The sequence below is a fragment of the Podarcis bocagei genome (genome assembly GCF_964188305.1).
Source record: "Podarcis bocagei genome assembly, chromosome: 12".
NCBI classification, from domain to species: Eukaryota; Metazoa; Chordata; class Lepidosauria; order Squamata; family Lacertidae; genus Podarcis; species Podarcis bocagei.
Window position 1 is genome coordinate 46,954,980 of NC_138137.1, and position 27,759 is coordinate 46,982,738.

Here is a 27,759-nt window from a genome sequence, read left to right on the forward strand (position 1 = left end):
AAAGACAATACATCTTCATATGGCACAAAGCTAAACTGTGGGATTCGCTGCAATGAGACATGGTGACAGTCACCAAGTTAGATGGCTTTAAAGGGAATTAGACAAATTCATGGAGGACCAGGCCATCAATGGCTAATAGTCATGATAGCTATATGCTACCTACAAAATCACAAACACTGGAAAGGGCTATTGTCCTCATGCCCTACTTGTGGGCTTCCCGGCACTCTGGGAACAAGCTACTGGATTAAATAGGCCTTTAGTGTTATCCAACAGGGCTGCTCTTAGGATGTGAATAGTCCGACTTGGTATTAGGCAGCTTCCTATACAGCAGTGTTTCCCAACCACTGTTCCGTGGCACACTAGTGTGCCGCGAGATGTTGCCTGGTGTGCCGCGAGATGTTGCCTGGAGGGAGGCGGGCGAGTCGGGCGGCGAGAGGGGGGGCGGCGGCGGCGAGGAGAGGCCGCCCAGCGCGGGGCTCTCGCCGTCTGCCTGCCTGGCTGCCTGCGAGCTCGGCGGGCAGCGCCTCCGTCCGCAGCGCCCGCCTCGCGGCTCTCATTCCCTGCCCCTGCCAAAGCTCACCCAGCCAAGCCGCGCTCTCCTTCCTGCCTCGCTTTGCTGCCTCCTCCCCCCCCACCCCCAAAGCTTGGAGGTTCCCCGGCAAGGGGGAGGGAAAAAAATTGAAACTTACACTTTCGTGCGTCCCTCCCGGCGTGACGCTGCGCGCTGACGTCACGGGGCTGTAATGGTGGTGTGCCTCGAGATTTTTTTCATCAAACAAGTGTGCCTTTGCCCAAAAAAGGTTGGGAAACACTGCTATACAGTACTAACCTGACAGAGGTAATCAGCAAACACACACATGAAGCAAGTGGTAAATGACTATTCATTCCTAAGGGTATTGAGAATATTATTCTGTGAGCCCAAGATAATTACATACCTGTAAGAGCCACTTGTTCCGTCGGATGAAACTTTATGGAATTTACTGTTTTTAAGAAAAACAACACCACAATTATTATGACCAACCAATCCACAGGACGTCCACACTGTACATGTAGCTAAACTTAGGGGCAGGGGGCACATCTGGACCTCCACTGTGATTTAAGATCTGTTCAGTGGTTTGTGGGAGGGCTGGGATGTACTGTAGTCATTTCAGAACCTAGGAGTTAAAATATATGCTTGCAGTTTGATCAGTTCCTCTTGTTACAGTGAGGAATAACTTAAAGATAGAACTCCGGTGATTCTAGTGATATCCCAGAAGCAAGAGGACTAATGGTGGGGAATGTTCTTGTAGAAAATTCCAGAGAAAAGATTTCCAGCAAGAAGAATGGTGCATGTCGGATCCAGTAAGAGGTATTCTACAAACTATGCAAACTGAGTTAGCACAATTCCAGATTTTTCTGCTTTATACTGCAAGGGAAGGAGAGGGGAAATGATCCCCCATGCAAAAATGCAAAAAAGAAAACTCCCCATATCCAATTTAGCTAGCACATCAATGGAAATAGACTGAGTGCACTAGCTCACTATAAGCAGTGACCTTTTTACATGGAGCATTCAGAAACCTGATTTCTCCCACTTGCATTCTGAGGTGGTACTGTTCAGAATTCTATCATCTCAGTCTGTGTAATAAATAATTTTAAAATAAATCTGATCTTCATGAGAATTTCAATAGAGTTACACAACAACTATCAAGTTTGAAATCTGAAAGCACATTTAGCAACCAAATATTTATATTGTCATTTCTTGCTTGCTCCATTGTATTTTATGGAAATGTTCAAATTATAACCACTGCATTTCAAGTTTTTCCTTTGACTATTAATATGCTTCTCTTTGAATCAAACCATCTTAAGAAACTAGGTTGAATCCCACTGTGCACTTATGTTCATCAAAGGGACACCTTCACCCATGAAAGAGGAGGAAATGTTCCTCATCCTTCTCCCCAAAAATATCTCAGGGGGGGGGGGTTGTGAAAGCCTACAGAATATGGTGAAAGGTGGCACAAAGGAATGCAATGGGGAAAGGGGAAGTTGGCAGGAATTAGTGGAAGCCTCCGCCATACAAAACACTGAAGAACTCCTTCAGTTTGTAGAAGGGAACAATTGGATTCAACCCAGTGGCTTTTGCATACTAAAACCATACATATATACATGCCATAGCAGGAAGAAATTATACATAAAGTTATTTTTCTGACATTCCTGTTTAACAGCAGGGATTTCATCTCACCTGATCCAGCATGCCCACCATATTTCACAAGGCACTTCCCTGTTTCTATGCTCCAAAGCAAAGCTGTGTGATCTGTCAGAATTAAAAAGGAAGGGAAATGAAAGAAAAATGCTTTAATTTAGGCAATGGAGGCCCTGCAGAATTATAGTGACAGGTAACAAAGCATATGGCTACCAGTGAGACACGTGCTAGCAAAGTATGCCCCTGTATGTTGAGCTTGACAACAAAGGGAGTTGGAAGTTGTACATACAGTTATAAGTCAAAGAAAATGCATTTCAGGGGAGTCCTGTTCCTGTGGCTCTCAGTAGGAAGAAAACCTCTACATTGAATGGAGGCAGTTTGTAGTTCAGGCTCGTTCACACACGTATGCCCATTATCTGATTTCTCCTTGCCTCATACTCACAAGCAGAATGCCTACTGGCTGCACAGAAAAACACTGATTTTGAAGTGTCCTAACTTCCCTGTGCTGTTCTACCTATGATGGCTTATTCACACATGAAAAGCCGTACTCGGGGTTTCCAATTACACAGAAAGCCTACTCAAGTACAGCAGGATCCCTGCTGCACACGTTCATTCCCCAATGTCTGGGACACTAGAAGACTGCAAGTATGGTAAAGGGGGCATGTGGAAGAGGAAGGGGACGTTTCCCTCCCTGCTCATGGGGGCTAAGGGGGGGGGGAGAGAAAAAACAAGTGAGAAAGGCTTGAACCACCACCCAATTCTGCAGTCATCAAGTGATGAGCATGAATGTCTGAAGCAGCCTTAGAGAATTCGGAGGTGTTGGCGAGGAAGTTAGCTGTACTTTCTTGACCAAGTGCAGGTCTCCAATTTCTCTGAATCATACCCTCCTGCTCTCTTTGATGTCCAGCAGATGGTGCTAGCGTATCTCAAATTCCTCATTTATCCTCTCTTTCAAAGATAAAAAGTTATATTGCCGTTATATGCACGTTTACGGCCCCTGGCTCAAATAGCTGCCAGCATATTTCAAATTCTATGGGATTATCACTAGTCCCAATACAAGAAGTATCCTTAGCAGGATAATCTTTCAGCAATGGAAGCACAGATAAGTCTTAAAACGGATAACAGAAATTAGGTCATATTTCTAAAGTTTGGTTTTGGGGTCAGTAGTGGGTAGGCAAAGAAAAGGAGCTGGAAGACAAACCTGAAAGGGAAAAAATAAAGAAGAGAATGTAACAAGAGGAACCTGACACCTGCATAGCATCTGCATTTAGATGTCCACTACCTGAGTTACACTATTTTTGTGACATTTTGCTTAGCCTAATAAAGATACTGTCCCAGGGTATGACTTGAAGTCACTTGAGGCCACCACCTTGCTGAAGCTAAGCAGGTCTGAGTCTGGTTAGTGCCTGGATGGCAGACCTCCTGGGAATGACGCTGCTTGCTACCCTGGGTTGCATGATGGAAGAAAGGTGGGATGTCAGAATGTAAAATAAATACAGATTTTTAAAATGGGGCAAAGCAGCTACCTTTACTTTTTGTGTAAATGTTCTCAGTAAAACCACACTTAAGAGAGATGAATAGCAAAACAAAAAAGTATAAATGCAACAAAAAAAAACTGAGATCAAAACCATAATGGGGGCCATATATAGGATTTGATTAACACAAAAGTCAAATGCTAGTCTGAAAGCATGCCCTGATTTGGAACAGTGTTTCCCAAACTTGGGTCTCCAGCTGTTTTTGGACTACAACTCCCATCATTCCTAGATAGCAGGACCAGTGGTCAGGGATGCTGGGAATTGTAGTCCAAAAACAGCTGGAGGCCCAAGTTTGGGAAACACTGGTTTAGAGTAATGAGAGCGGTCTCTTTCAGTCTTGGGGGGGGGGGCAAAGCTAGGGTGGTGGTGAGAGTTTCTCCACATGTGTACAGTTTGGTTGGAGAAGATCTGGCCCCACTGACTGAAGAATCCAATAGGTAACCCTCTGAATCACAAACATGCTGGTTTGCATCTGATATAGGCAGGGCTAAGGGTCTAAATATGGGGCAGGACCTGAAGCCACCCATGAGTCATTAGTTGACCATGTTTGGTTTAGTGCGCCCTTTAAGATAGTACACCCTCATAAATAGCAATGGAGACAAAAAATAAAGAGTATTACCAGCAGATGCTGTCCCCAGCACCAATGGCTGAGTTTTCGTGACACTGACATCCCAAATCCCATCCCGATGACCAATATACTCTTTCACCAGCTGGCAAATGGCTCTAGACGTCGTAGTTTTGAAACTAGATACAATCTAAGGAGAGCAAGAGCAGATATGAGACAAGAAGAGAAGTACAATTGTTTATTATCCGGCTCACAAATGCACAACATAAAAGCCATTAATACATTTAACTGTAGCACATTTTATGGATGCATAAGCTCTAGGATGTTCTCTCCTAAAAAATAATGGGACCAAATTTGTCCTGTGTCAAATCAGGACACTGTACTGTGCGCGCCAGAGCAGAATTTGGCCCAGTGTAAGCATTTTAGGAGGTCATAATGCAGCAAACTCTCAGATTTTCCTTTCATCTCTTCTGATAAACAGGTCGGTATAATCTGAGGAGCACTTAGCTTTTCTTCAGTCTATGTTTTATATATGCCATACAAGTCTGTTTCTTAAATTCAGCTGGCCAAAAATGGGTAAGGTGCGGGAGAAGGAAAGAGCTGTGTAGAGATCTAAAGCTAAGAGCCATTTGAAATGGCAAAATAAAGAGATAAATCAGCTGGTTTTAACAGTACACTGGAAATAACAATTAACCTGGAAGCACAGCCCAGTTCCTTTTGCATGTTAATGAAACATCCTTCACAAGAAACAAAACAAAAAGGAAAAATTGACAACACAAGGGAAAACTAGGGGGGGGGGGAGGGAAGCAACTAATGTTTAGAGATGAATCCCTTTGCTTGCCTGTTCTGATTAAATGCCTTGGGGGGGAATGGAGAAAAACTTTTTTGAATTTCAATTGCTACATTAAAAAACAGTGAAGAGGAAAAAAGGAAATAATAGTTCACCACCCCACCCACCCCCAACCTGTGGGCAGAGAATTTTTGGTACTATTTGTATCAAAGAAAGAGCTGTGTGCTTAAACGCATAATTATGTGTCTTGATTTTGGTAAATGCTGGGAGTTCAGGTCAAAGGTAGAAGAAGCCACAGGAGACAGAAAGGAAAGTACAGAAATATGTATTGGACCAGAGGCCTAGGGACTTTGTCATACCCTTTTAAAAGGTTCCTAGCATGGCCCGCAGCTCCCCAACCACTTTTCACAGGAGTTGCTGAACCATAATTCAGGGTCAGGAAGCAATGCCCCCAAGATACAAAGGCTGGTCCACCAATGGCTGCCCCTGCATAGCAGCACAGCATCAGACTCTCCTGGAGTTAATTTAAACCCATTGAGCAGGCTTCAAGAAGTGTGGTGTGTGTCAAATGTGCAGGTCTGCTTGTGTTTACAGCTAAGGGGGAGAGGAATGGATTAGGGAGAAGACCTGGACAAGGATGTGACTGACAGAACGGGAGGGGGTGGCAGCTGCTTTGACAAGCAAGAGGACTTTGGGAGGTCCTCAGTGACATACGGGGAAGGGAACTGATATGGAGCAGAGTTAGGGATGAATGGGGTGCTGATGAAGGGGCTGCGGCAGAGGAGATGTGAAGGATAGCACGCTGGGGTTTGATGGCGAGATGTACTTACAGACCCTACTTTTGCACCCATGCACATTAAAACTAATGATTTTGCGAAAAGTTTTAAGGGTGTTCAGTACCCCTGGCGGAAGATAAAAGCCTAAATGAAAATCCCATGATGCCGATTGAAGTCTCTGGTGTCTAAAAAGGTTGGTTTATGTTACAATAATACTTCTAATATTCCCCACCAACAAACTACACCTGCTGCAAAGCAGGGATAGGAAGCAGGCTTGGTTTTCCAAAATAAATAGCAATATCTACTCAAGATGTCAGCTTTCGGGAGGAAACATACCCAGTGCTTTAAACTGGAAAGTATTTCATAGGACTTAGGTTTCCTGATCTCTCACCATCCTGCTCTTCCTTCTCTGGGCAGTGCCCTCCTTAAAATGTTGCTCCCAGAACTGGACACAGCCTGAGCAGTGCAGAATTTAGCTGGGAGCAGGAGCACAATCGACGGGCAAGAGTGGGCACTTGCTTCCAATGGAGGGTAAGTAGGCAGGCTGACTGCACTGCTAGACAACTGAGAGAAGTGGAGAGGGAAGCTAAGAAGGGAAGCACCTCACCTGGTGCAGCCTACCTCCTTTTCTCATTCACACACTGTGGACACAACACCTGCACAGTGGCTTCTAGCAACAGTGCAGCAAAGAACATCATATACATAGCTTCAACTATATGCTGTATAGGCTTCCCCCATGAATTATTTAACCTGCTTCGATGTGTTCATATTATTAGACTGGTTTTTGTGGGGGGTTGTTTGATCTAGTTCTGTTTTATTGCGTACTATTTGGGGGGGGTGTTATCTGAACCATTCTGGGATCTTCTATATTTAAAAGAAGCCTCCACTGTTGCGCTAAACCATGGTTTAGCTTAGCATTACGTGCAAACTAAGTCAATGTTTTTAGGTGCATTTCTAAGAGCTGTTTTCAAACAGAAAGAAAATATGGCAAGCAAGTGTTTCAAAACATGTGAGTTATTCCAGTATACTTGGAAAGTTGGACTCCTTACTGAGGATATAATATATTTAAAGAGGTGAGCTCCCTTCTGAGCATAGGTTTGTTTATTGCTACACTCATGTATTTTCCTCAACAGGAAATTTACAGTGCAGCCAGTTCTATCCATGTCTAAGCCAGAGTTCAATGGAACCTACCATCAGGGAAGTGTATATACTATTTATTATGTATATATGCCTTCTGAACTATTTCAGATTATTGAAATCATTAAGAGAATTAAAATGCATGATGGGAGGCTACTATATTAAACTTTTTAATTAAAAAAAATTAAGAACTCCAGAAGCAGTCTTAAAATTACAAGTAGTTATATAAAATATTTGGTAATCAGAGTCTAGTTAAGGCAAAATCCTGGATGCAACATGTACCATCTTGTAAGCAAACCGGGGGGGTTGATTATTTCCAATTCTGTTATTACAAATAAGGCCCTAGGCTTGTTCAGTGATTAAAAAACAAAAGAAAAAGATGTTCTAACCGTATACTAAATTAAATTCAGGGGGGAAAGAAAACAGGAAGGACTAGAAGAAGACTGCAATGCTATGGGTAGTGAAAATATTCCATTTTTTCCCTCTTTATTAATCTTTATAATGATGAAATGAGACCTAGATGGAATCATAATTAAGTGGTTAATGAGCAGAATTGTTTCAAAGCAAGTAGAAGCAATAATTACTATGGATGCATTGAAAAGGAAACAGGTTAATTCTTGCAGAACTAGGTAAAGATTAGTACTTGAACCATAGTGTGGAATTAATCATAAAATTTTCAAGGCAGTATTAAAATGCAGTTGTCAGACTTAATAAATGTCTTCAAACAAAATGGAGTTACGCATGAGAAGTGGAACAGTAGAATTACAGCAACAGGACTCCGATACCTCTCAACTGTTAAATAAGAAGTGGGGAAGAGTCCAGCTAGGCTCCTGCACCCACCTCACCTCACAGAAGGAAATGAATTATGGGAAGATTTCATAAGTTCTTTAAACTTCTGAGGAAACTAAATATTCTAACGCTTTTGAATTCTAAGAAGCAAAAGTACTCAAGCATACATATAACCTCACAGCTTGTTATATAATATTTTTTTTGGGGGGGGGGACATTTACATTATTTCTTCCTGCCTTTTTGGCTGCTTTATTTCAGTTGGGAGAGTCCTCCTGCCCTACTCTACGGAATTCTACAAATCTGTTACGGATATGGAAAGTATGCTAAGCTAGAAAGGCAATTTATTTTCAAATCCGATCCATTAAAATGAAGTACAACCAAAAGAAAGAAACAAAAACCTGGTACAGTATTGGGATGACTGCAGATCCTCATATAATGAGTAGGGTCTATCTCCAATTGATACTCCTTGTCTGAGGATCCTGCCCTTTGCTTTCCTGCAAACCTACCCTGCTACTCAGTAGCACGTGCCACCAGAAGTTGTTCTAACGGCTGCTAGCCTCAGTAAGAGCATGTATTCCCATTTGTTTCCATGTCTGTTATGCATGGCAATCACGTTCCAAGCATAGATGTCCGTTTCCTTCTCCCAGACCACCCAGCGGATTGATTAGCAATCATTTCTTACTACTTATGCTGCTGTATGCCCCACCCAGGTGTCAGTGGAGCAGGACATATTGCTCCCAAGCACTGCAGAACTGGCCCAAGGCCACAGCACATGTGAGCACCTTCTATGAAGTGCTAGTTAGTCAGTTGCTAGGCAGGCTTCCAGTTTAGTAGCATGGGATGTACTATCGCTGCCTGCCAGTTAGTAATGGGCTTGGTTCTCATGCAGACAGATGGGACAAGAGAGGGAATGGTTGAGCCATCCCGATTATGGCAGAGGTGGCATCTATAGCAGTGAGAGCAAAATAAAATAATGAATCATGTGGAATATTAGGTGAAGAGCAGTTCTAGTTGCGGCTCTTATGGGATCTTCAGTAGCAATCAGCAGTGCTTGCGAAGGGGGAACCAACTCATCCTAGTCCCACTGCTGCCATAAGCGTCTTTGGCTGGCATACCTTTCCCCTGTTATCCCCATCGTGGCAACAAGCCGAGAATGTGATTTAAATCTTCCTGCCCATCACTGTACTGTGGATTAATATATCTCCCTTTCCACTGCATTATGGGGTCTGTAACTGCCTGCACAGGTATCGGTTGAAGCATCTACTTTTTACTTCAGCCCCTTCTGCTTTAGGCAAGCAGCTCCCAGAGTGTTTGCTTGCAGGGCTATGCAGCCCTTGAGCAGAAAAAAATAAAATAAAATCCCCCGCCCCCCCATGTTTTGCAGATTGTATTTGAGATTAAGGTTCCTTTTGCCAGCGCTGGTGAGATTGCTTCTAGAGAAAAGTTCTGCATCACTGACAGGATAGAAACCCCATGAACTGTTGAGATAATGCCTAGAACAGAAACAATCTAACACAGATTCTCCCACCTAGCATGTTAGGGCAAGAAGAATCTATTATGATGTGAGTGTTACCTAGAAACAAGTTTCACTCAATGTCCAGCTTATGTAATTAAGGCATGGCTTATTAAGCCAGAAAATGCCTAAACCTCATATACGCACATGCAGCCCCTTAGCTTCTTCCTTCACACCAGCAGGGAAGGAAACCAGAACACTGCAAGTTCCCATTACGTGCAAGCTGGGAACTATGGCTTGTGGCTTCCAAACAAGCCAGGATGCAAAAGTCAGCACTGAACTAGTTAACTGCGCTTTCTTGGGTTTTTCTACCCCCCACTCAACTGATGCAGATGCATGAGCAGAAGGGGTGCTTGCAAATGAACTAAGCTGCTGCATGTCCTGGCTTATGAAGTGAGGACTCGATTACACAATTGTAGTCAATGCATTTTCTGTGTTGCTATCACACAAAAAAGAGTAGGGTACACATTTGCTTAAATAAACTTCCCAGTCATTAAAAGACAAAATCTTCTTAAAGGAATGTCCAAGGAAAAGACTATATATTTTATAATTTTCCATTCGTTAATGTTATTCTCGCTGCTTAATACATTGCATATGAGCTATTGTGAGGTTCTGAACTTTGCTTGATTTTAGTTCCAGCTGCAGCAGTCCTGAATTAGTCCTTTACTAAGTAGTCCAAGATTTTCTGCAGCATCTTCATAAGAAAATAAACACCAGCCTTTTTGCTACTTGTTCTCTGCAATACGGCATATGCTGAATCCTAGGTACACTTGATAAGCTCCCCACCTACCCACTGGCTTCAAAACCCCTAAAAACCAAGAAAAGCAGTGTGGAGAATTATACTGAATTTATTCAGTTTAATAAAGAAAGTAATGTCCTAGTTTGTTTTAACTGGGATGAACTCATCAGTCTGTATTAATCCAGACTGGTGCTAACACCTTCATCAAATGTAACAAAGGAATGTGATGAGGGGAAAGCTGCTTTTGGTTTTCAGATTCTGACCTCATCAATTAGTATCCAAAAGCAAAAGCAAGAAATTGTTAAGGATGGGTGGCACAAGGTCCTCCAAGAGGGCACAGTTGACAGATATGATATCCATAGAAGAAAACTGGTTAAGATGGCATTCTGCATGTTCCACCGCTCACTACTGTTTAGCTGGGCATGCATACTAGCACACTGGGAAGCAAAGCAGTTACCCAGGAGTCTCCACCCCATATTTCCCAGCTTCCCACGTTGAAGTTGCGAGGTCCACCTGATTTGCCTGGGAAAGAATTTGAACGCTACATAGCAAGTAAGAAGAGATAAGTATTCAGCACTTTCTTTAAAAGAAAAACAATTTATAACACACACACACACACACACACTTAATAATAAATGTCTTTATTTTAATGACTATTTAAGAAAGTGAACTGCTGTTCATATTTAATAGATTAATAATACATTAATGTAAAATGGAGGAGATATTTACATCCCACAACATTCATATTGACATTGCGAACTATGTAGAAAGACAAATAAAAATGAAAATTAAACTGAAAATGAACACTAAACACAATTCATTATCAAATTTAAGCATCTCGGCATTTTCTCATAGGTTTGCACATTCAAATTACATCTGATCGATTACCAACTTTTTAATCTATTGACTGTATTTGCCTAATAAGCGTGCATTAAAAAGTACGATCAAAAGTAAGCTAAAAAAAAAAAACTACCCTGAAGTATTCTGTACTGAAGAGTGCTCCACACACTTTCTTCAGCTCATTCCTGGCCCAATCCAAATGGGGGGTGTGGCCTACAAATTTGAAATCAAAGTCCTTTTCTAATTCCCAGTATGGCCACCTCTCTAAGTAGCAATGGTTTGGGCAACATTCAGCATAGACTCAGCAGTGGAGATGGGAGTATAAGCTACAAGCCCTGCTGGATTGCAACAGCTTTCTGAGTTTCCTAGAAAGAAGAAAGGCTGACCAACTCCAAACTTTGTTTATGCAGAAAAAAACACATGAGGTGGGAAAGTGGTCTTGACCTTATCTGTTCCGGAAACCAGCCAGAAAGCAAAATATGTAAATAGGGGCAGCTAGCAAACCCAGTGTAATTTAATGATCAACACTGGGTAAGTGTGATGTGTCTGATTCTATTTTTGACACTGCCACCATAGGAATTTATAATATTTATTTAGCTCTGTTCACAGCAGACACCAAAAGTTTACATTTGAACCTAAAAAGCACTATATTTTGAAAGCCCTGTGGAAGATAACAGCATGAACAGTTTGTATGTGACTTTCTGAGTAATACTTCCATGAGGCAAGAACACACTATTGATCGAAGAATCGATCAGGTCACTGGTAACTGCAATCAGAAGATGCATCTGTTCTATGAATCTACATTTTGAACGAGGACACAACAAAAATGATGTCCATGAATTAGTAAAATTCATGGGGGAAATGGATGTAACATCTATTTAACTTAACTACATTCCTATAGAATTCCTCACAATCAAAATGCTATTAGTTTCTGTCTTCTATTAACAGGTTTTTTTAAACCCTGTCACAGCTCTCCCTTGCTACAAACCTCCTTTCCTTTCCAATGCGTTCATTACATTATTTTGAAGCAACAATTCAAGGAGCGGAAAACAGACGCCAACGATTTTGCTAGCCTTCACTAAGCATATCTACAAATAGAAAGTACTTAACAGAAAACTGCCAAATTTAGGCCAGCAAGTAAATATTGAAGGGAAATAAAAGGTTCAGTGTGTTTCATACCTTGCTAGTAGATGCCTTGTAAGTAGTCTTTAATTTCTGAGACAGCTGACTGGTACTATGACTGGCTGTTAAGACAAATAAATTTAAAGGGAGTGAGTTTTTAAAGGCTGTTTCATTATTTTATTCGAACATTTGTGATAACACCCTTCCAACAAATCACCAACTTAAGTTATGAAAAGCCAACTAAGAGAGGTATACTTGTCCACCTTCTTCTTACCTTTTGTTTTCAGCTGTCCCTTGCTCAGTTCAGCTCCATCAATGGTTTGGCCTTCAGCTGCTAAGCGTTCATTAAGTGTATCAATCTCTCTACGTACTAGCAGTAGCATAAAAATCAATGTTAATGAAGATAATAGGCATTCAATCACAACTTTTAAATTATCACACATTCCCTATTTCCAAGGTCTCAACTGTGCAGCCTAGTAGTCTCCAGTTTCCATCTACCAAAAGGGCTTTTTGCATCTGCGGTTTATCTGTATACCACAAGTAGTAAGCGTAATCTTAAACCAGCAGCCATCAGATTCAGACATAATTTCACAGCAGGCTTTGCCATGAGTAAGTTGCTTCAAAACTACAGTTCCAACGGGAATAACTCTGATGCAAAAGAGCCATTAGTAAATGCAAATAAAAATTCAGGAAGGAAAGACCGCTATCTCTCTTCCACAATCAGCAAGTCACCGCTTGCCAAAGAGCTTGTTCCTGCATGTAATTCCACTCCAGATTGGAAGACAATGAACCCAGCATTAGAGCTTAACATATTTTTGCCAAGTTTAAAAAGAGAGAGCATCCAGTCTAGATATCTGGCACAGCAATCTTGAATCAATAAACACAAGTAATGATAATAATGGAGAATTTTATATATTATACAGCCCTAAAAAGTAGACATAATTCTTCACAAATTCCAAGAAGCCATGGAATTTAGCCCCCCACGCTGGCTCTGTCCTCAACATCCCCTCCAGACATCAAGAAAACCATCACAAAAAGAATGGGGGAGTTGAATGGGAGAGCCTATGTACATTCAGCCAAGAACATGTAGATTCCCCCTTTCAGGATTTGTGTTCAATGTGCAAAGGTCTGGAGATGAAGTCAGCAGGGGTGGAGATGAACTCAAGGATGGAGGTGGGGGTAAAGCAGGCAGTTCTACATATTCTGTAGAGGGCTTATATGGCAAACATATTATGCCTTGCTATGCATAGTTACATTTTTATGCTGCCTTATGATTAAACTGCTGTGGCTTTAAAATATTGAAGCGTAGCTGATACTTAGTTAAATAAAGAATTAAACAGGAAGTCATATCAGACATCCAAATGCTCTGTTTCTATCTTTTTATATATATATATATATATATATATATATATATATATATATATATATATTTGCTTTCGTAGATTTTCACGGGTACAGGAATGCAGGTTTTGGTGTCTTCGGGTGTCTTCCCGTGTAAGAGTTGGGGTGTCTAGGCGACGTTTCGACGAGGTCTCACTCGTCATCTTCAGGCTGGTGCTTTCGGCTTCTTGTTACTAGAACAGAGCAGGATCTCAGTGTTTGAGTTCCTATAAATACTGTTGAGGGGGTGTGGTGTATAGCCTCCAACGTTCTGGGCAGAGAGGAAGTTCGAGATAGAGAAACACCCTCACAACATGAACAAGCGTGACGACACGTCCCGCCTACCAGACATCTGGAAATTAGCCCTCCCCACAAAAACCGACACCAGAACCAGAGGCACACAGAACGCCATCTCCAATCAACCACACCAGACCCAAACCCAGACCCTCTCCACAGATAAATTACAGACACCATCCAGTAGCCAAACCATAGTGGCACCTCCGGATGCTGCACCCCCCTGCAATCCCTACACAGACCTGGCTGGCACAGGGCACAAAACCACAGCTCGCCCCTATACACGAAGCCAAGCCAGAGCACAACTAAGTGCAGTACAGCCATCTTCTCAGAAAAACTCTTCACAAGCTCAAGAGGTCAAGACACGAAAGCTTTAGCAACTAATCCACACCTAATGACCCTCCTAAGTGGTACTCAGAATATCACTCAAGAAATCACTCAAGATATCCCTCAAGTAATTAATGAACAAAAGAAGAAAAAGCACACTAACCTGGGAACTTCCTCTCTGCCCAGAACGTTGGAGGCTATACACCACACCCCCTCAACAGTATTTATAGGAACTCAAACACTGAGATCCTGCTCTGTTCTAGTAACAAGAAGCCGAAAGCACCAGCCTGAAGATGACGAGTGAGACCTCGTCGAAACGTCGCCTAGACACCCCAACTCTTACACGGGAAGACACCCGAAGACACCAAAACCTGCATATATATATATATATATATATATATATATATATATATACACACACACACCTGCATACTGAACATGACAGACTGTACAGATCAAGTTAAAAGGAATTAGAAAATGCAAGTGCTAGGACCTCAAACACATGTGATACGTGGATATGTAACTTGGGAAATGTAAGTGTCCATTCAGAGTTGTTACTAAGCTGTTAATTCACAATCATGTATGGGGGCAGGGGACCAGAATAATTAGCTGAAATATAATGCATCTAGTATATTTTCCATGCCCTTCCATGCCCTTTCAACTTTTCAAAAAATTTTCCAATACATTATATAAAGATCAACTCACATTCGAGATTTTCAATGTAGAGGTTTTCAAACTCTCTTTCTATTTGGCCAAAAAGTTCCAGGAGTGTATTTCTTACAGATGATGGTAGTTTAGAATCCTTGAAAGAATAAAAAATATTAAAAATTATTGGAGTGCTTTATATTGCTTTAGTGCATTTTTGACCCTTAATGCCAATTCTGTAATTTTACTTCAAAATCTATCCTGAAATAATTTTCCCATTATACCAAAGAAGAGTTCAAATTTAAATCATACTTCAATCTCCACTGTTGTGTTGATTTGGGGGGGGGGGGACTATTAGTGAGTCACAGAACACTCTGCTGGATGAGGTGAGTGCTATTTTGACCATGATTCAATCATAAACCAAGTAGCATGGAATGGTGGGTGCCTCAATAATGAGGATGCCTTAATTGTCTGAGCCGAGGCACAGGCTTGATTCTCTGTTCAGCAGTGAAGACCAATGGCGTGGCTTTGAGCACCTCCCCGCCCCCCCTCGTTTCACCTGAACATTCACAAAAGGATGTGTTGAGGATAAATGAGGTGAAGGACTGAAGGCTTAGGCATTCCCAAGTTTTAAACTAGGAGTTATAGCCTTTTACATTTCACCACTCCTCACAGTATGGAAACCCTCCATGCTCCCTTGGCAAGTTTTGTTTTGTTTTTGAAAAAAATATCTTTTGTTTTTTTGGAATTATATGGAATTAGTCTTGCTGCTCAATAGATTGTTATCAAGCTATTGTAACTTGCCTTAATAGGATTAAGTAGAGAATTTAAACAAACATAAGACACACAAATTCCAGCCAAATTTACCTGGCCTTCCAACATCTCTCTCTGCAATCCTGATCGCTCCTGTTCAGAACTGTTTGTTCTTCGTATAGAAAGACTGTGAGATTTGCGTTTCTGCTTGGCTTGGCGAGCAGTGGCACAACTTCCACTTTCTGTGGGCATTACTTCAAAAAAATAACTTCCCAGAAGTTCCTAAGATAAACTAAAACCAAGTGTTAAATATTAGAATTTGCCTTATATAATGAGTTAGTCTTAGAAGAAATAATGGTAATGGAAAAATTTAAGCCTGCAAAATTCTTAAATCATTTTTAGGGAAGGGATATTTTGTTTTTGTCTGAGGAAAAAGAGCTGCTTTTAGTTAAGATTACTTAATTCTGATTCTATTTTAAAAATAATGCTGTGGATATATGAAAACAGGAGAATTGAGACCACATTCTCTGCCATTAATTGTTAGCTAAAAAGCCACCGTATAAATAAAAAAAATCATCCTCTAGGCTAGGGGCCTACTAAGTGCCTTCGAAATGCAAACCCAGTGAGAATTCCAAAATGCTTCCAGCAAACAATCAAACACCTACTGCAGTTCAATGAAATGCATGCAAAGTCATAAACCCAGCTGTAAGTAAAGGAAGATGATGTTTGAAGGGTGGAGTCAGGTAATATTTAGTAGAATATTTAGTAAAATGTTGCAGCAGTTTACTAACTTGTTCTTTCATAAAACACCTTACACAAAGATTGTGCTATAATCAAATTAAAGTCTTTAAAAAGTTAATTCATTTAACATTTAATGCTACTAAGAATAGTAAAACGGATTTGCAAATGTATCTTTTTTTAACATTTGCTCTATTCGAAAATCATCACTATGCATTTCAAAAGTCATCTGCACTGTGTTTAAATTACCTGACAGTACCTTCAACCATACTTGCCCATGCATGAACCATACTGCTCCCATAAGAAAATCAAGTTGTGCTTCATTTAGGGAACAGTGTCCAAGAAACTACACTGTATCCAAATCTTTTCACAATTAATATGAATCTATTAAGCAAGAAACATTTTCCATTTCCTCCCCTCCTCAAATTCCATTTTAACAAGAGCTGAAGCATTTCGTCAATTAAAAACCTTTCAGTTAAGAAGATGGCCACTGTTCATCTAACAGCAGAATTTGTTCTAGTACAAGAACTTACATAAACATGGGAGGCAGACAACACTTTAACAGAGGTATTCCTCCTCTCCCCCATGGGAAAGAATGCCTCTTCTAAAATGGTGTCTTATTCATGTGTCAATAATCTAAAGACAAATAATACTGTTCAGAATTATAATTCTATTTGTCTACCATTTTGAACAATTATAGCTCATAGTTAATCAATTAAATGTTCTTTAATTGGTGCCAGCTCTAATTTTAACATGTGAGTTTTTAGCTTCAATAACAGAACAATGGCTAATTGTTACTTTGAAACCAAGGTTAAAAGACTATCAACTCAGAAGGCAACATTCATTTCCCCCACCCGAAAAAGAATTCCAAAACAATGACAGTCCAGGAAAGAGACCCAGGAACTTGCAGAACAAAGAAGAAAGCAATAAAGTTAAGCAAAGAAGTTTGAGCAGCATTTAAAACAACTGTGCGGAAATCCCTGGTGTAGGGAGATTTGACAATACACCAACTCTCAAATTAGGAATGAGAACTGTTATATACATCTAACAACTAGAAGACTGTTGGGGTTTGAAAAATCTAGGTTATGAAATCTACAGCCAAAAACAAATGCATGTTTTGCAAATTGCAAGGCAATGTAGTGTAAATAATACTTGAAATTAACACAGAAAAATACTACGTGACTCTGTTTAATTAGACTTACTAATTAAGGCTGAGGATACTGTATGTTTTGGTACATGGATATGAGCAAGGAGCATTCCTCTGAAACAACCTTTCCTACAAGCTAAACACCCTTTTCACATGTACTTTTCTTGTGACTAGCAACCAACAGAAATTGTATCAGCGGTTTGGAAGATGTCTCCAAAAAGATCAACCTGTTAGTGATAATTTCCCTCCACTAATCATTATTAAAATTCTTAAGCTCAAAGCAGACCCAAGGGGACTTAGATTTTCCTCATCTTTGTGTTAGCTCTGGCTAAAAGATCTACTACACTCATAGAACAGCTGAACTTAAATAATGTATTTTAATCTGATGGTGCAATTTAACCTTCCCTTTTAATCATGGTCAAACGTTCTGCAAAATGAACACTTTATTTAAGCCATTTTTCACAGCATCAGGAAAACAACCGGCTGTTTAGATACAGGCCCTTTTTATCATTTCCAACAAGAAAGGAAGAGCCACAATTAAAGTGATACAAACCAAATTTGGAGAGATGGAAGAAATCATTTTAATATTTATTCATATTTATTCTAAATCATGCACCTACATCTACAAGGTGCTAAACAAAACACAGGAAAAAGTCAGGCCCCTGCCCAATGCAGTTTCCAGTGCAATTTAGACAAAACTAAAAACCTTCAAAAACTGGAAGAGAAGGACAAACATAATAAAGCACCGTCAAAACCTTTGAGAGGGAAAAATACAATTTTAGAACTAGAGAAGTTATTTGCTCATAAAATGTTAACAGCTTAGTCAGTTGGACATCATCAGTCTGCATTTCATTATACTAATGATCCTTTGCACATCTTCATGCACCAGAATGACTGCAAAATTCATGCATTATTCAGGAAAAAGACATGCTTAAATGCAAGCCCTCCTCCAGATCTTGCAAGAAATTACACCTAAAGCTGAGGAGGCAGCAAGCAAACACACACACACACACACACGGAAGACGGGGAAAAGGAGAAATTAACAAGCAGGATTCAAGGGCCCACTGACACGTGATATTTCTCCTACACCAACCACTGTTGTGTGCAATAAACATGTACACCACTGTATGTGACAACAGAGTATATTTATCATTATTAACACACACATCACGAAGCCAGCGTAGGAAAAAATTCATGTGCAGCAGCTCCAAGTGTACTTTAAGGCTGCAATCCAATGCTAACATACATGAAAGTAATCCCCAATGAACTCAATGGGGCTTACTTCCAAGAAGATATATATAGCATTGTACTGTAAAACTATCCAAAAGACCGAACAGCCTTTAGCTTTTAAAGAGAGATTACTGAACCTTAAAAGGGAGGGGGGAATATTATCTTTTAAGCTTTGGTAGCAAATCACTTAAGTTGGAAAGGTGATTTCTGTCAAGATCAATTGCCCTTTCACCACAAAAATCTTACAAATTTAATGTAAGAAATGGAATTAACTGAACAAGTCCTTAGCAAAACAGTATGGCACATGGAGATACACAGCACAATCCTATACATGTTTACACAGAAGTAAATCTCATTGAGTTCAATGGGATGTACTCCCAGATAAATGAGTATAGGATTGCAGCCACAAGAGGGGATCATTGCTGGCAGTTACCTGGATTCACCCTATTAAATTAGGTTTTCAAAATAATGGAAATTACCTGTCCAGTATATCAGTGTCATGTTAAATATCCTATGAAAACCATATTAAATATTGATTAGTGAAACAATACAAAAATTAGTCAAAAAGACTTTCACATTTTAAGTCAATTATTGCTGAAGCATGCAAAACTACCACCTATACTTTAATCTTCCTGCTATCAGGCATGTTAAGGGCCACAATGAGAACATTAGTGAGAAATGAAAAAATCCACAGTTCAGATGTTGCAGTTTACGTTCAGTGTGAGCTGACAGGTACGCTTACTGCACCATCATAAGGCTACTTCTTGAAAGCATATTCCATTTGTTTCCATGAGATTTAATATCAGTGGAATTGTTTTAGAGTAAAGCCTTATTCAGGTGTTCAGCCTCCCACGAGGGATGAGTGGTGCCCTGCTATGCCCCCCCCCCCATGCTATCCACACATTAGGGGCATGGCAGCAGCAGGACAGCTTTCCAAATACACACTGGCTAGCCCCATAAACTATGACCTTGAGCATTCAGGGTTGCAGCTCATGGAGACAGGCAACACACATTTGGCAAGTTGCCCCACTGCAGACATGCCCCCAACGTATGGATAGTACTACGCAGGAAATAGTACCTGCATGCAAAGACAGGCTCTAGTAAATTGAGTGGACAAGACCAATAGTGGGTCTGATGGTCAAGAAGACAGCTTCGGCACAAGCTCTGCATAAAGGGAAGTGAGGGGTTGGTAGAGCTCGTCAGCCAAGGAAGGTAGCCCATCTAGGAGAAGCAAAACTCTGCTCCCAAACCCCTGCTGCCTTGGGAGATATCCTTGGTAGAAGAAAATGCTAAGGAGCAAATCCTGCCCAAATCTGGAGTGCAGTTCCTAAAGCAGGTGGGTGGCATCTTGTATGCCTCCTTCCCACAACTCCTGCAGCCAAGCTGGTGCCGAACGTATTGCTCGACTTTCCTTTGGATCACATCAGCAAGGGCCAGGGGGGTCTTGCCATCTGGGAAGTCCAAGACCTCCATACTCGCTGCCCAGGCTTCTTCCCCAGGAAGGTCAATTTGGTGCTGCTAATGCAGCAGTTTGACTTCACCCCTGGAGACAGATGGGTGAGAACCAGAGAAGGGCCATAGCAGAGCACAGAGACATACACAATGTGGATGCACCCAGCCCCACCTCAATTGATTATAGACCTGTGAGGATAAATACACAAGTACAGATGTAGTTGTAATCCAAAGTATGCACATTCACTTGCAGGTAAGCATAGCGTGAACTGGATACATGGGATCTCTCTGCACCCCACTAGCTAGGCCATACTGATCAAAATACAGTGTCAAAATAACATAATCAGATGATTCAAGACAATAGGTAAATGTTAACTATAATATTACATTGTAGACAGGAATCTGCAGGAATCTATACAAACATCCCTGCACGCATAAGTGAAAATCACAAAAGGGGGAACACCCTCTAAACACCCATTTTTTCCTGCTCTCCAGCTCTCTTCAATCCAGACCGAAATATCTACAGTGAAGCTCGGGGACTGGCTGGAAGATGTGCACTTCAGCTGTTAGGTGTGGAGGCTGAGCAGCCTAAACAAAGCCTTGCTGTGCCTCTGGTCTTTTGGGGGCTTTCTGTGCCCTCAATGACATCCTCTTCTGTCTCCTTGCAAGCCCTGAGGACTTTCCCCCATTTCCTGGTACGTACGTACGTATTTCCCAGTGCCACGCAGATACGCAGTCGCACACAAGTCAACTGTGCATTAAGTGGGATGACGCCTGTATTTGGAGTTTCTCAAGTTCTGTTGGGAGTACAGTACTCTCGCATTCATAGGCCAAAAGCTGCAATTGTAGCCTTTCCATGGCAACATATGAAACTATCAGGTCACCTAACATAGGTCTGGTTTCTGTAAACCACTGTTGATGAACTTGATTGTGTTTTTTAATGTCCCCTTCATGTGTTGCAACTGTTTTGCATGAGGAAGTCAGATCAAGGTTTGACTACACATTTGAACTATATTCATTTGAACCAGTGTTGCACAGCACAAATGATATTTTCAAAGCTATTTGCTAATATAATGGGGCAGCAACTGATGACTCAAACTCAAAACGGCATTATGGCAAAGGTAACATTACACTTGAGTATATAAGAACTAGTTTGCTAAGTTGCAAACAATGCTCCCTTAAATGCCCCAAGCATAAAATTTTGCAACAGCGATAAATCAGGTCCACAGCAGAAAAATGACTTGCCTTAAGTTATTCACATCCTAACAAATCATCCAATAAAAGGTGGGAGAGATATAAAATATTCTACAATGGCAAAGAGACAACTATACAATTTTTTAATACTATTATTCTAGTATACGAATTATCCTTTACAGTGCATGTTTTATACCTTTAAATAAAACACACAACATCTACTTTTTATTGAATGTATCAGATTATTTCTGATTACTTATTTCTGGAAGATAAAATGTAAAACAAATTATCATTTAATTGTCAAAGATGAAACAAGAATAGCAAGCATAAAAGATCAGGCAACAATGTTACAAGGCCCCCCCAATAAGTCACCTACTTTAGCAATAGTTGGTATTCCTAATATGCTTACTTGTCCGATCTTAAGCAATCAAGACGAGTTGTGTAATGAAAGAAAAAAATCCCTCGGGCATTCATGTTTCTGAAAGCCAAGAGACAATATCTCTTTCAGGAAATATCAGAATGTGGAAAGAATTACTAAAGCAGTGTGCTTCCTTTTTTGTCCATTTAAAATTACTTAGGTTTGAGGGAGGGAGACTGGCAGAGCAAGTATAAATGCAAAAGCAAGCTCCCCACCCCTTTCTGCTCTATTCTCCAACATACAGCTTGATTTGGCATTCAAATTTTAAACAGGCATTATCATTAATAAATGAATACTTTCCTGGGAATGGAGAACTTGAAAGAAGTGTTTCCCTTAAACTTCTTTTTAACAAACACACACACACAGAAGTCAACAGTTAAGATTTTCAGAGGGCTAGGCATGTTAATCTGTTGCAAAAGGAACAACAATAAAGAGTTTTGTTGCGCCTTAAAGACTACAACATTTATTGCAGCATAAGCAATTAGTTAAGATTGTAGAATAAAATTAAGCCTTGTTTAGCAGAGCAGGGATTTTCAAGCTGTATTCCAAGGCAACTAAGAATTCTTCAAAGATTCGTTGCATTTCCCACATACACAAAAATAGTAATGGTAGTCAACCTTTCCTAAATGATGGCTTGCTCACAACCAGTGTTAGATAACCAGTGTTATATAAGCTAATCACCACATGGCACCTTAAACCTAGGTTATGGGTGCCAGCTCTGTCTAGTCACTTTCTTATGTGGTGGGGTTTATTATTATTATTCATTTCTATACCCCTCTAAAGAATCAAATGAAACAATCCAGAATAAAACAGCAACAAGACATTTCCACAAACTGGCTGGCTGGCGCGCAGCTGCTTCTTTTGGTGCTTGGACGCACAACAGAAAATACTGCTGCGTACTAGCCATGTGATGGAGATGTCAGTCCCCAAAAATGTTTTGAACTAAAACTCCCATTGAAGGGACGCGGGTGGCACTGTGGGTTAAACCACAGAGCCTAGGACTTGCCGATCAGAAGGTCGGCGGTTTGAATCCCCGCGACAGGGTGAGCTCCCGTTGCTCGGTCCCTGCTCCTGCCAACCTAGCAGTTCAAAAGCACGTCAAAGTGCAAGTAGATAAATAGGTACCGCTCCGGCAGGAAGGTAAACAGCGTTTCCGTGCGCTGCTCTGGTTCGCCAGAAGCGGCTTAGTCATGCTGGCCACATGACCCGGAAGCTGTACGCCGGCTCCCTCGGCCAATAAAGTGAGATGAGCGCCGCAACCCCAGAGTCTGCCGCGACTGGACCTAATGGTCAGGGGTCCCTTTACCTTAAAACTCCCATTATTCCTGACCATTGGCCATATTGGCTGAGGATGATGAGAGTTGCAACCCAAAACATCTGGAGGGCACCATGGTGAATGGCATTGTTCTAGACCAGTACTTTAACTAGGGGTGGAGGCCTGAGCAGCACTCCATGTGAATGCAGAGCACATTCATGAAAATTCCCTGGAATCCTTTATAAATTTCAGATAGTCATCAGAAAGACAAGTAAACAAATCTACAATATTATGACAATTCTGACCACCAAAATCAGCAGCCATGATTCAGGGAAGCAGACAGTTCTGTTTACCCAGAAGATCTCTTCACTTTTCCTGGTGTCAGTGTCCCAGAGGACAATTCTTCAGTCTTTATATAAGATTTGCCAAACCAGTTTGCATTAGGAACAGGAGTGGAAGGGCAGTATTAAAATAGAAGGTTGGGACAGGATCATAACAAAGAATATTAAGCCAGGAATGGACCCAGTGGGTCAGTCAGTTAACTGAGGAATGCCAGCAGATACAGGAAGGGAAGAAAACAAGCAACAGGAAACCCAGTTCTAATATGTTCTGGTAAAAAACTGCTGAGACACTGAGGCAGGAAGGAAACAGATTGAAACAGGATGCCATGTGGAAAGGTTGGTACATGCATATCACCTGACTCGAGCACTGAAGTTCTCAAACAGCGGCTACAGAAAAAAATGAGCCTCGTCTAAATTTGGCATTATGCATCTACCTATACCCAGCCACTAGCAAATGGTGGCCCAAAGAATTTGACTGTGATGACCTGACAACAGAGTTCTTCTCACACCCTATCCACAATGCAGTCGGCTTTTTAATTCAGGAGTTCTATGGCACAGCATGGGAAGCAGATGATTGGGTGGATAGGCCTGTTAGATGGGCTAATGACAACAGGCATATATGAAACAGTCCTCTGGCCTAACAGCTAAAATGTCCAACCAAATTACATGATTCTTTTCAACCAGTAATTTCCTGCAGTGGATTTTCACTTGCTGTTGAACTAACCTAATCGCTGAGTTCTTTCATAGCTTCCAAACCTCTGCTAATTTTCATGAGCAAAACCAGCAATTTCCTTAGGTCACATCATTGTTCACTTTCCTTATCATAAACACACCTGGCTGAAGTGTGTGCTTTAAAGCCATATCTAATCTCCATTTACTTTGCATAAACCCAGATATTTATCTGCACATTTCATTATTCCATTAACAATATTATCTCATTCTGTTACACGTCTCTCTTAATTCCGAGCTTGCACAGTGTTGTTAAAAAGCCCTGACCAAATACAAAATTTCTTCACATGTTGCTGGAATCCAATGATTTTTATAACAGCAGAGATGTGTTCTTGCTTTCCTCAAAATTAATAAAGCTTTATTCTTGTATATTCACAGTGTACTCCAAAAGTTTCTGCTTATTTTAATATTTTGTAAAATAATAATGTTCATAAAATGTAAATATTAGTAGGAAAATATGACAATTTGATTTGAACTTGAAGTCTACAGGCACTTGGAAAACACTCAGTCGTTTTCCTGATTAACAGCTAAATAGGAGGAAAGCACCTCCATCACTGGCTAATAACTGCATTTTTAAATTCATCATTATGGGAGTTTGGTGGCTATTAAACAGTACCAACAATTAATCCAAAATGAAATTAACCATGGTCACAATTATATAGCATATATGCTGAGTACTAAAATTCATCCTCTGAAGATTATACAATAACATAAAGTACATGTTGCTAATTAAAAAATGAGCAAGAATGCTTGTGAAGATTCCACATAGTTCAGAATATAAGAAAAATTCAAAGCCTACTTTGAGGTATTTTTCCAATCAAGCCATGTATAAATTTTATAAAATAAAATAATGAAACTGAACAAAATTGTCAAATCTAGCAATCCCACTGTCATTTTTGCAACCTAGGGGATGTGCCACAACGTGCCATTCTAACCTAGTAATGCTGAAACTATCTGAGCTTTTTAATCACATACTCAGTAATACAATCTTATCTCAGCCATCCAGTCAGGAATGAGATTGTTCATGTCATACATGCACTGCCCAAGATATCCTCTGCAGCACTACTTTTTGAAATAAATTCTGCCTGTTCTATTCTTTTAAATACTTTCCACCTTCCCCTTTTTCTCCTTGCTGACAAATAGCATAAGGTAAAGAAAATTAGAATTCAACTAACCAGTGACAAAAGGGTTTTGAAAATTATTATTTTACCACTTTAATGCAAATGTGGGAGGATTATATGTCAAGGGATATTGGAAATAGTTATTTCTTCCATAATCAAAGCTTGAGAATTAATAGCAACATGGGAAGCTGCCTGGTAACAAGTAAGACCAACCAACCAATCATCCCTCTCAGTATTGCCAAAACGGACCTGCAGGAAGTCTCCAGTGATTCAGAAAGGAATCTTCAAAGTCCTACTTGGACATGATGGGAACCTTTTGCAGACAATGAATGTGCTTCACCTATTGAGTTGGAATGCCTCTCCCAAATTTCTATGTCAATATGTGATTTTTTTTATGCTACAGTATTTTTAATTTTGTTGTGATATATATTTTTATTTGGAAGCCATGTCACATTTGATTTTATCACAGAAGAGGAGGATATAAATGCCCGAATAAACAATCACCACTATACACAGAAACATAACCTGGAAACATTCCAGCAGCACAGTAACCTGGGCATTCAAAATTTCTTGCTACTTCATTAGAAACAGAATTTCAGTGTGAGATTCTATCAACAGTCCATCAAGATCAGCATTATTTTAAAATGGGTAGCCAGAGGCTACAGGGTGATTTATATGAACAGCAGAATGGCAATACCTATGTCTCATTAGTCCTCACAAACTGACAACCTACTGCCTGCATCACTTTTAAAGTGGGTTGCTTATTTCTGCAAGTAGCATTAGTACCTTAAGAATCTGTGATGCAGATGAAAGGCATGCTAATATTCTATGTACAGGAACAAGTGATCAAGTTTAAACATTATGTTACACATAATGTAAACATTAAACATCATGGGCAACACCCACATGGGTATGATGTTTTTATACACTAAATGTTACTTCTTCTTGGGCCTAATATCTGTCTTTCAACACAATGAGTAGCAGCAACTAACCTATTGATCCTGCATCAATTTATCAATTCTTTTCAGCCATGGAGAGGTTGTGGCCTTCATGAAACCTTAAGAAAATAAATTCCAAAGGATGTGACATTCCATAGGTTTTGTGTTATATTAAATGTTTTCTTTAGCTTAGTTATCACAGACAACACTTATCTCCAGTCTATATATTTCAGCAAGAGACACCAAGAAACTTTATGTCTCTTGGGGACAGCTATTTTTCTCCTTAAGATAATCTCATTTCTAAACCTAAAGGAGATGCATCCCAACAACATTTATATATAGCCTGCAGGTTTATCAGAGAGGCTCTCTTTTGTTTTGGTTCAGGCAAACAGCATTAATCACTTGTTCAAGGAAAACAAATGCAAGTGAAGGCTTTTCTGCCATGAAATCATTAACCACATCACTGTTACAGAAAAGGTCTAACCATAACCACTGCATAATAAGTGAATAATATTAATTTACCTTAATTGGACAACATAAAGATTACTGAGAATTTATTTGAAGTGGTCTGAATACTTAAAAATGATATGTAAGTGATTACTACTGTTGGAAATACATATATGTGCTATGTGAATGCTTATTTTCATTAATAATACAGAGTTACAACAGATGCAACACTGTTTCAATTCACTTGGTGTGAAACTCAAACACCGCAAGCCCTGTAGAATGCAGCCTAAGCTATTTCCAAAACTACAGAAAAAGAGCTGTTATTTTATTACAGGGAATGTGTTTGGGGATGTGAAGTTCACTGAAACACTACAGGCTCTCTGAATCTAATTGGCAGCCTTCCACACACTAATTGCCCTGATTACCTCATTTGTTCAAGAAACATACACCTTGGAGCAAGGGTACTGGTGAACACCTCAGCATTCAAACAGCAGGATTCACTTTCAGGCTATTCAGAACAACCACCACTTAACTTAAGACAGTTAATGTGACCTTCTCTGTGTGCTTGTTTGTGTGCGAAATGTTCTCCCTTTTGAATGAGTACTGTAAATCCTCATTTATTTATCCTGGGCTTTCCCTGACCATTAGTACCAGCCCCAGATGTCCTTGATTCTGGCTGCTCCGAACTTTTTAACCTGATAATGTTAGCTTGACTGGATTCCTGTATTGTTTGATGCTGTGAACTGTTTACAGCATAACACATTTCCAGTTACGGTAATGATTAAACAGCACAGCTGTTGTTGTTGTTGTTGTTTTTAATTAAAATAAAGCAAAATGCGGCTGCATTACTCCCCCCCCCAGCGCCTCTTTCTTCAAATACCCACATAACCCATTCCTGTAAACCTGTCTATTTTATCAAACTTAATTTCTGCCCAGGCACGCACACACAACTGAAAAACACAAAAAAAGGTTGAAAATGAGCACAGACGTGTAAGGGAAACACAAAGAAGCATGCTGTTTACATGGGGTCCATCAACTCCCCACCCCACCCCCCACGTTGCGGGATATCCCTCAGCAGTTCTCGTAACCTTCACACACACACACACACACACACGAGGCATAGTGCACCTATTGCCACTTCACCCCAACCTTAATACAGATCTTGTCCCCCTCCCCAAAAGCACACAGACACGCTCCAGTTCCTGTGGAGGAGAAGCAGATGGATTCCTTGGCTTCCCCTCCCCCGGGGGGCCGAGGGACGTTTCCCCCTCAGGGATAGGAAGATGGCGGGGGGGGAGGGGAAGGGAGAGAGGCGCGGGCTAAAGGCCCCCCCGAGCTCGGCTCACCTCTGAAATCCAGCTGGGA

General features: G+C 40.6%; 1 protein-coding gene across 3 annotated transcripts in view; it reads right to left on the reverse strand.

Moving 5' to 3' along the window:
• WDR37 (WD repeat domain 37) overlaps positions 1-27,759 on the reverse strand; it is a 51,752-nt gene extending 23,993 nt beyond the window's left edge. Inside the window, exons 1-9 of one of the 3 annotated variants that reach the window (XM_081163748.1) lie at positions 27,741-27,759; positions 15,499-15,676; positions 14,692-14,788; positions 12,260-12,355; positions 12,043-12,107; positions 10,481-10,564; positions 4,334-4,469; positions 2,219-2,290; positions 936-980 (exon numbers count right to left, since the gene is read on the reverse strand). In XM_081163748.1, coding sequence (XP_081019874.1) covers positions 936-980; positions 2,219-2,290; positions 4,334-4,469; positions 10,481-10,564; positions 12,043-12,107; positions 12,260-12,355; positions 14,692-14,788; positions 15,499-15,636 — 733 coding nt within the window. In that variant the 5' untranslated portion in view covers positions 15,637-15,676; positions 27,741-27,759. Of the gene's footprint in view, positions 1-935; positions 981-2,218; positions 2,291-4,333; positions 4,470-10,480; positions 10,565-12,042; positions 12,108-12,259; positions 12,356-14,691; positions 14,789-15,498; positions 15,677-18,978; positions 18,998-27,740 lie in introns of those variants that run through there. The other 2 variants (XM_081163749.1, XM_081163750.1) reach the window with 2 other exon arrangements.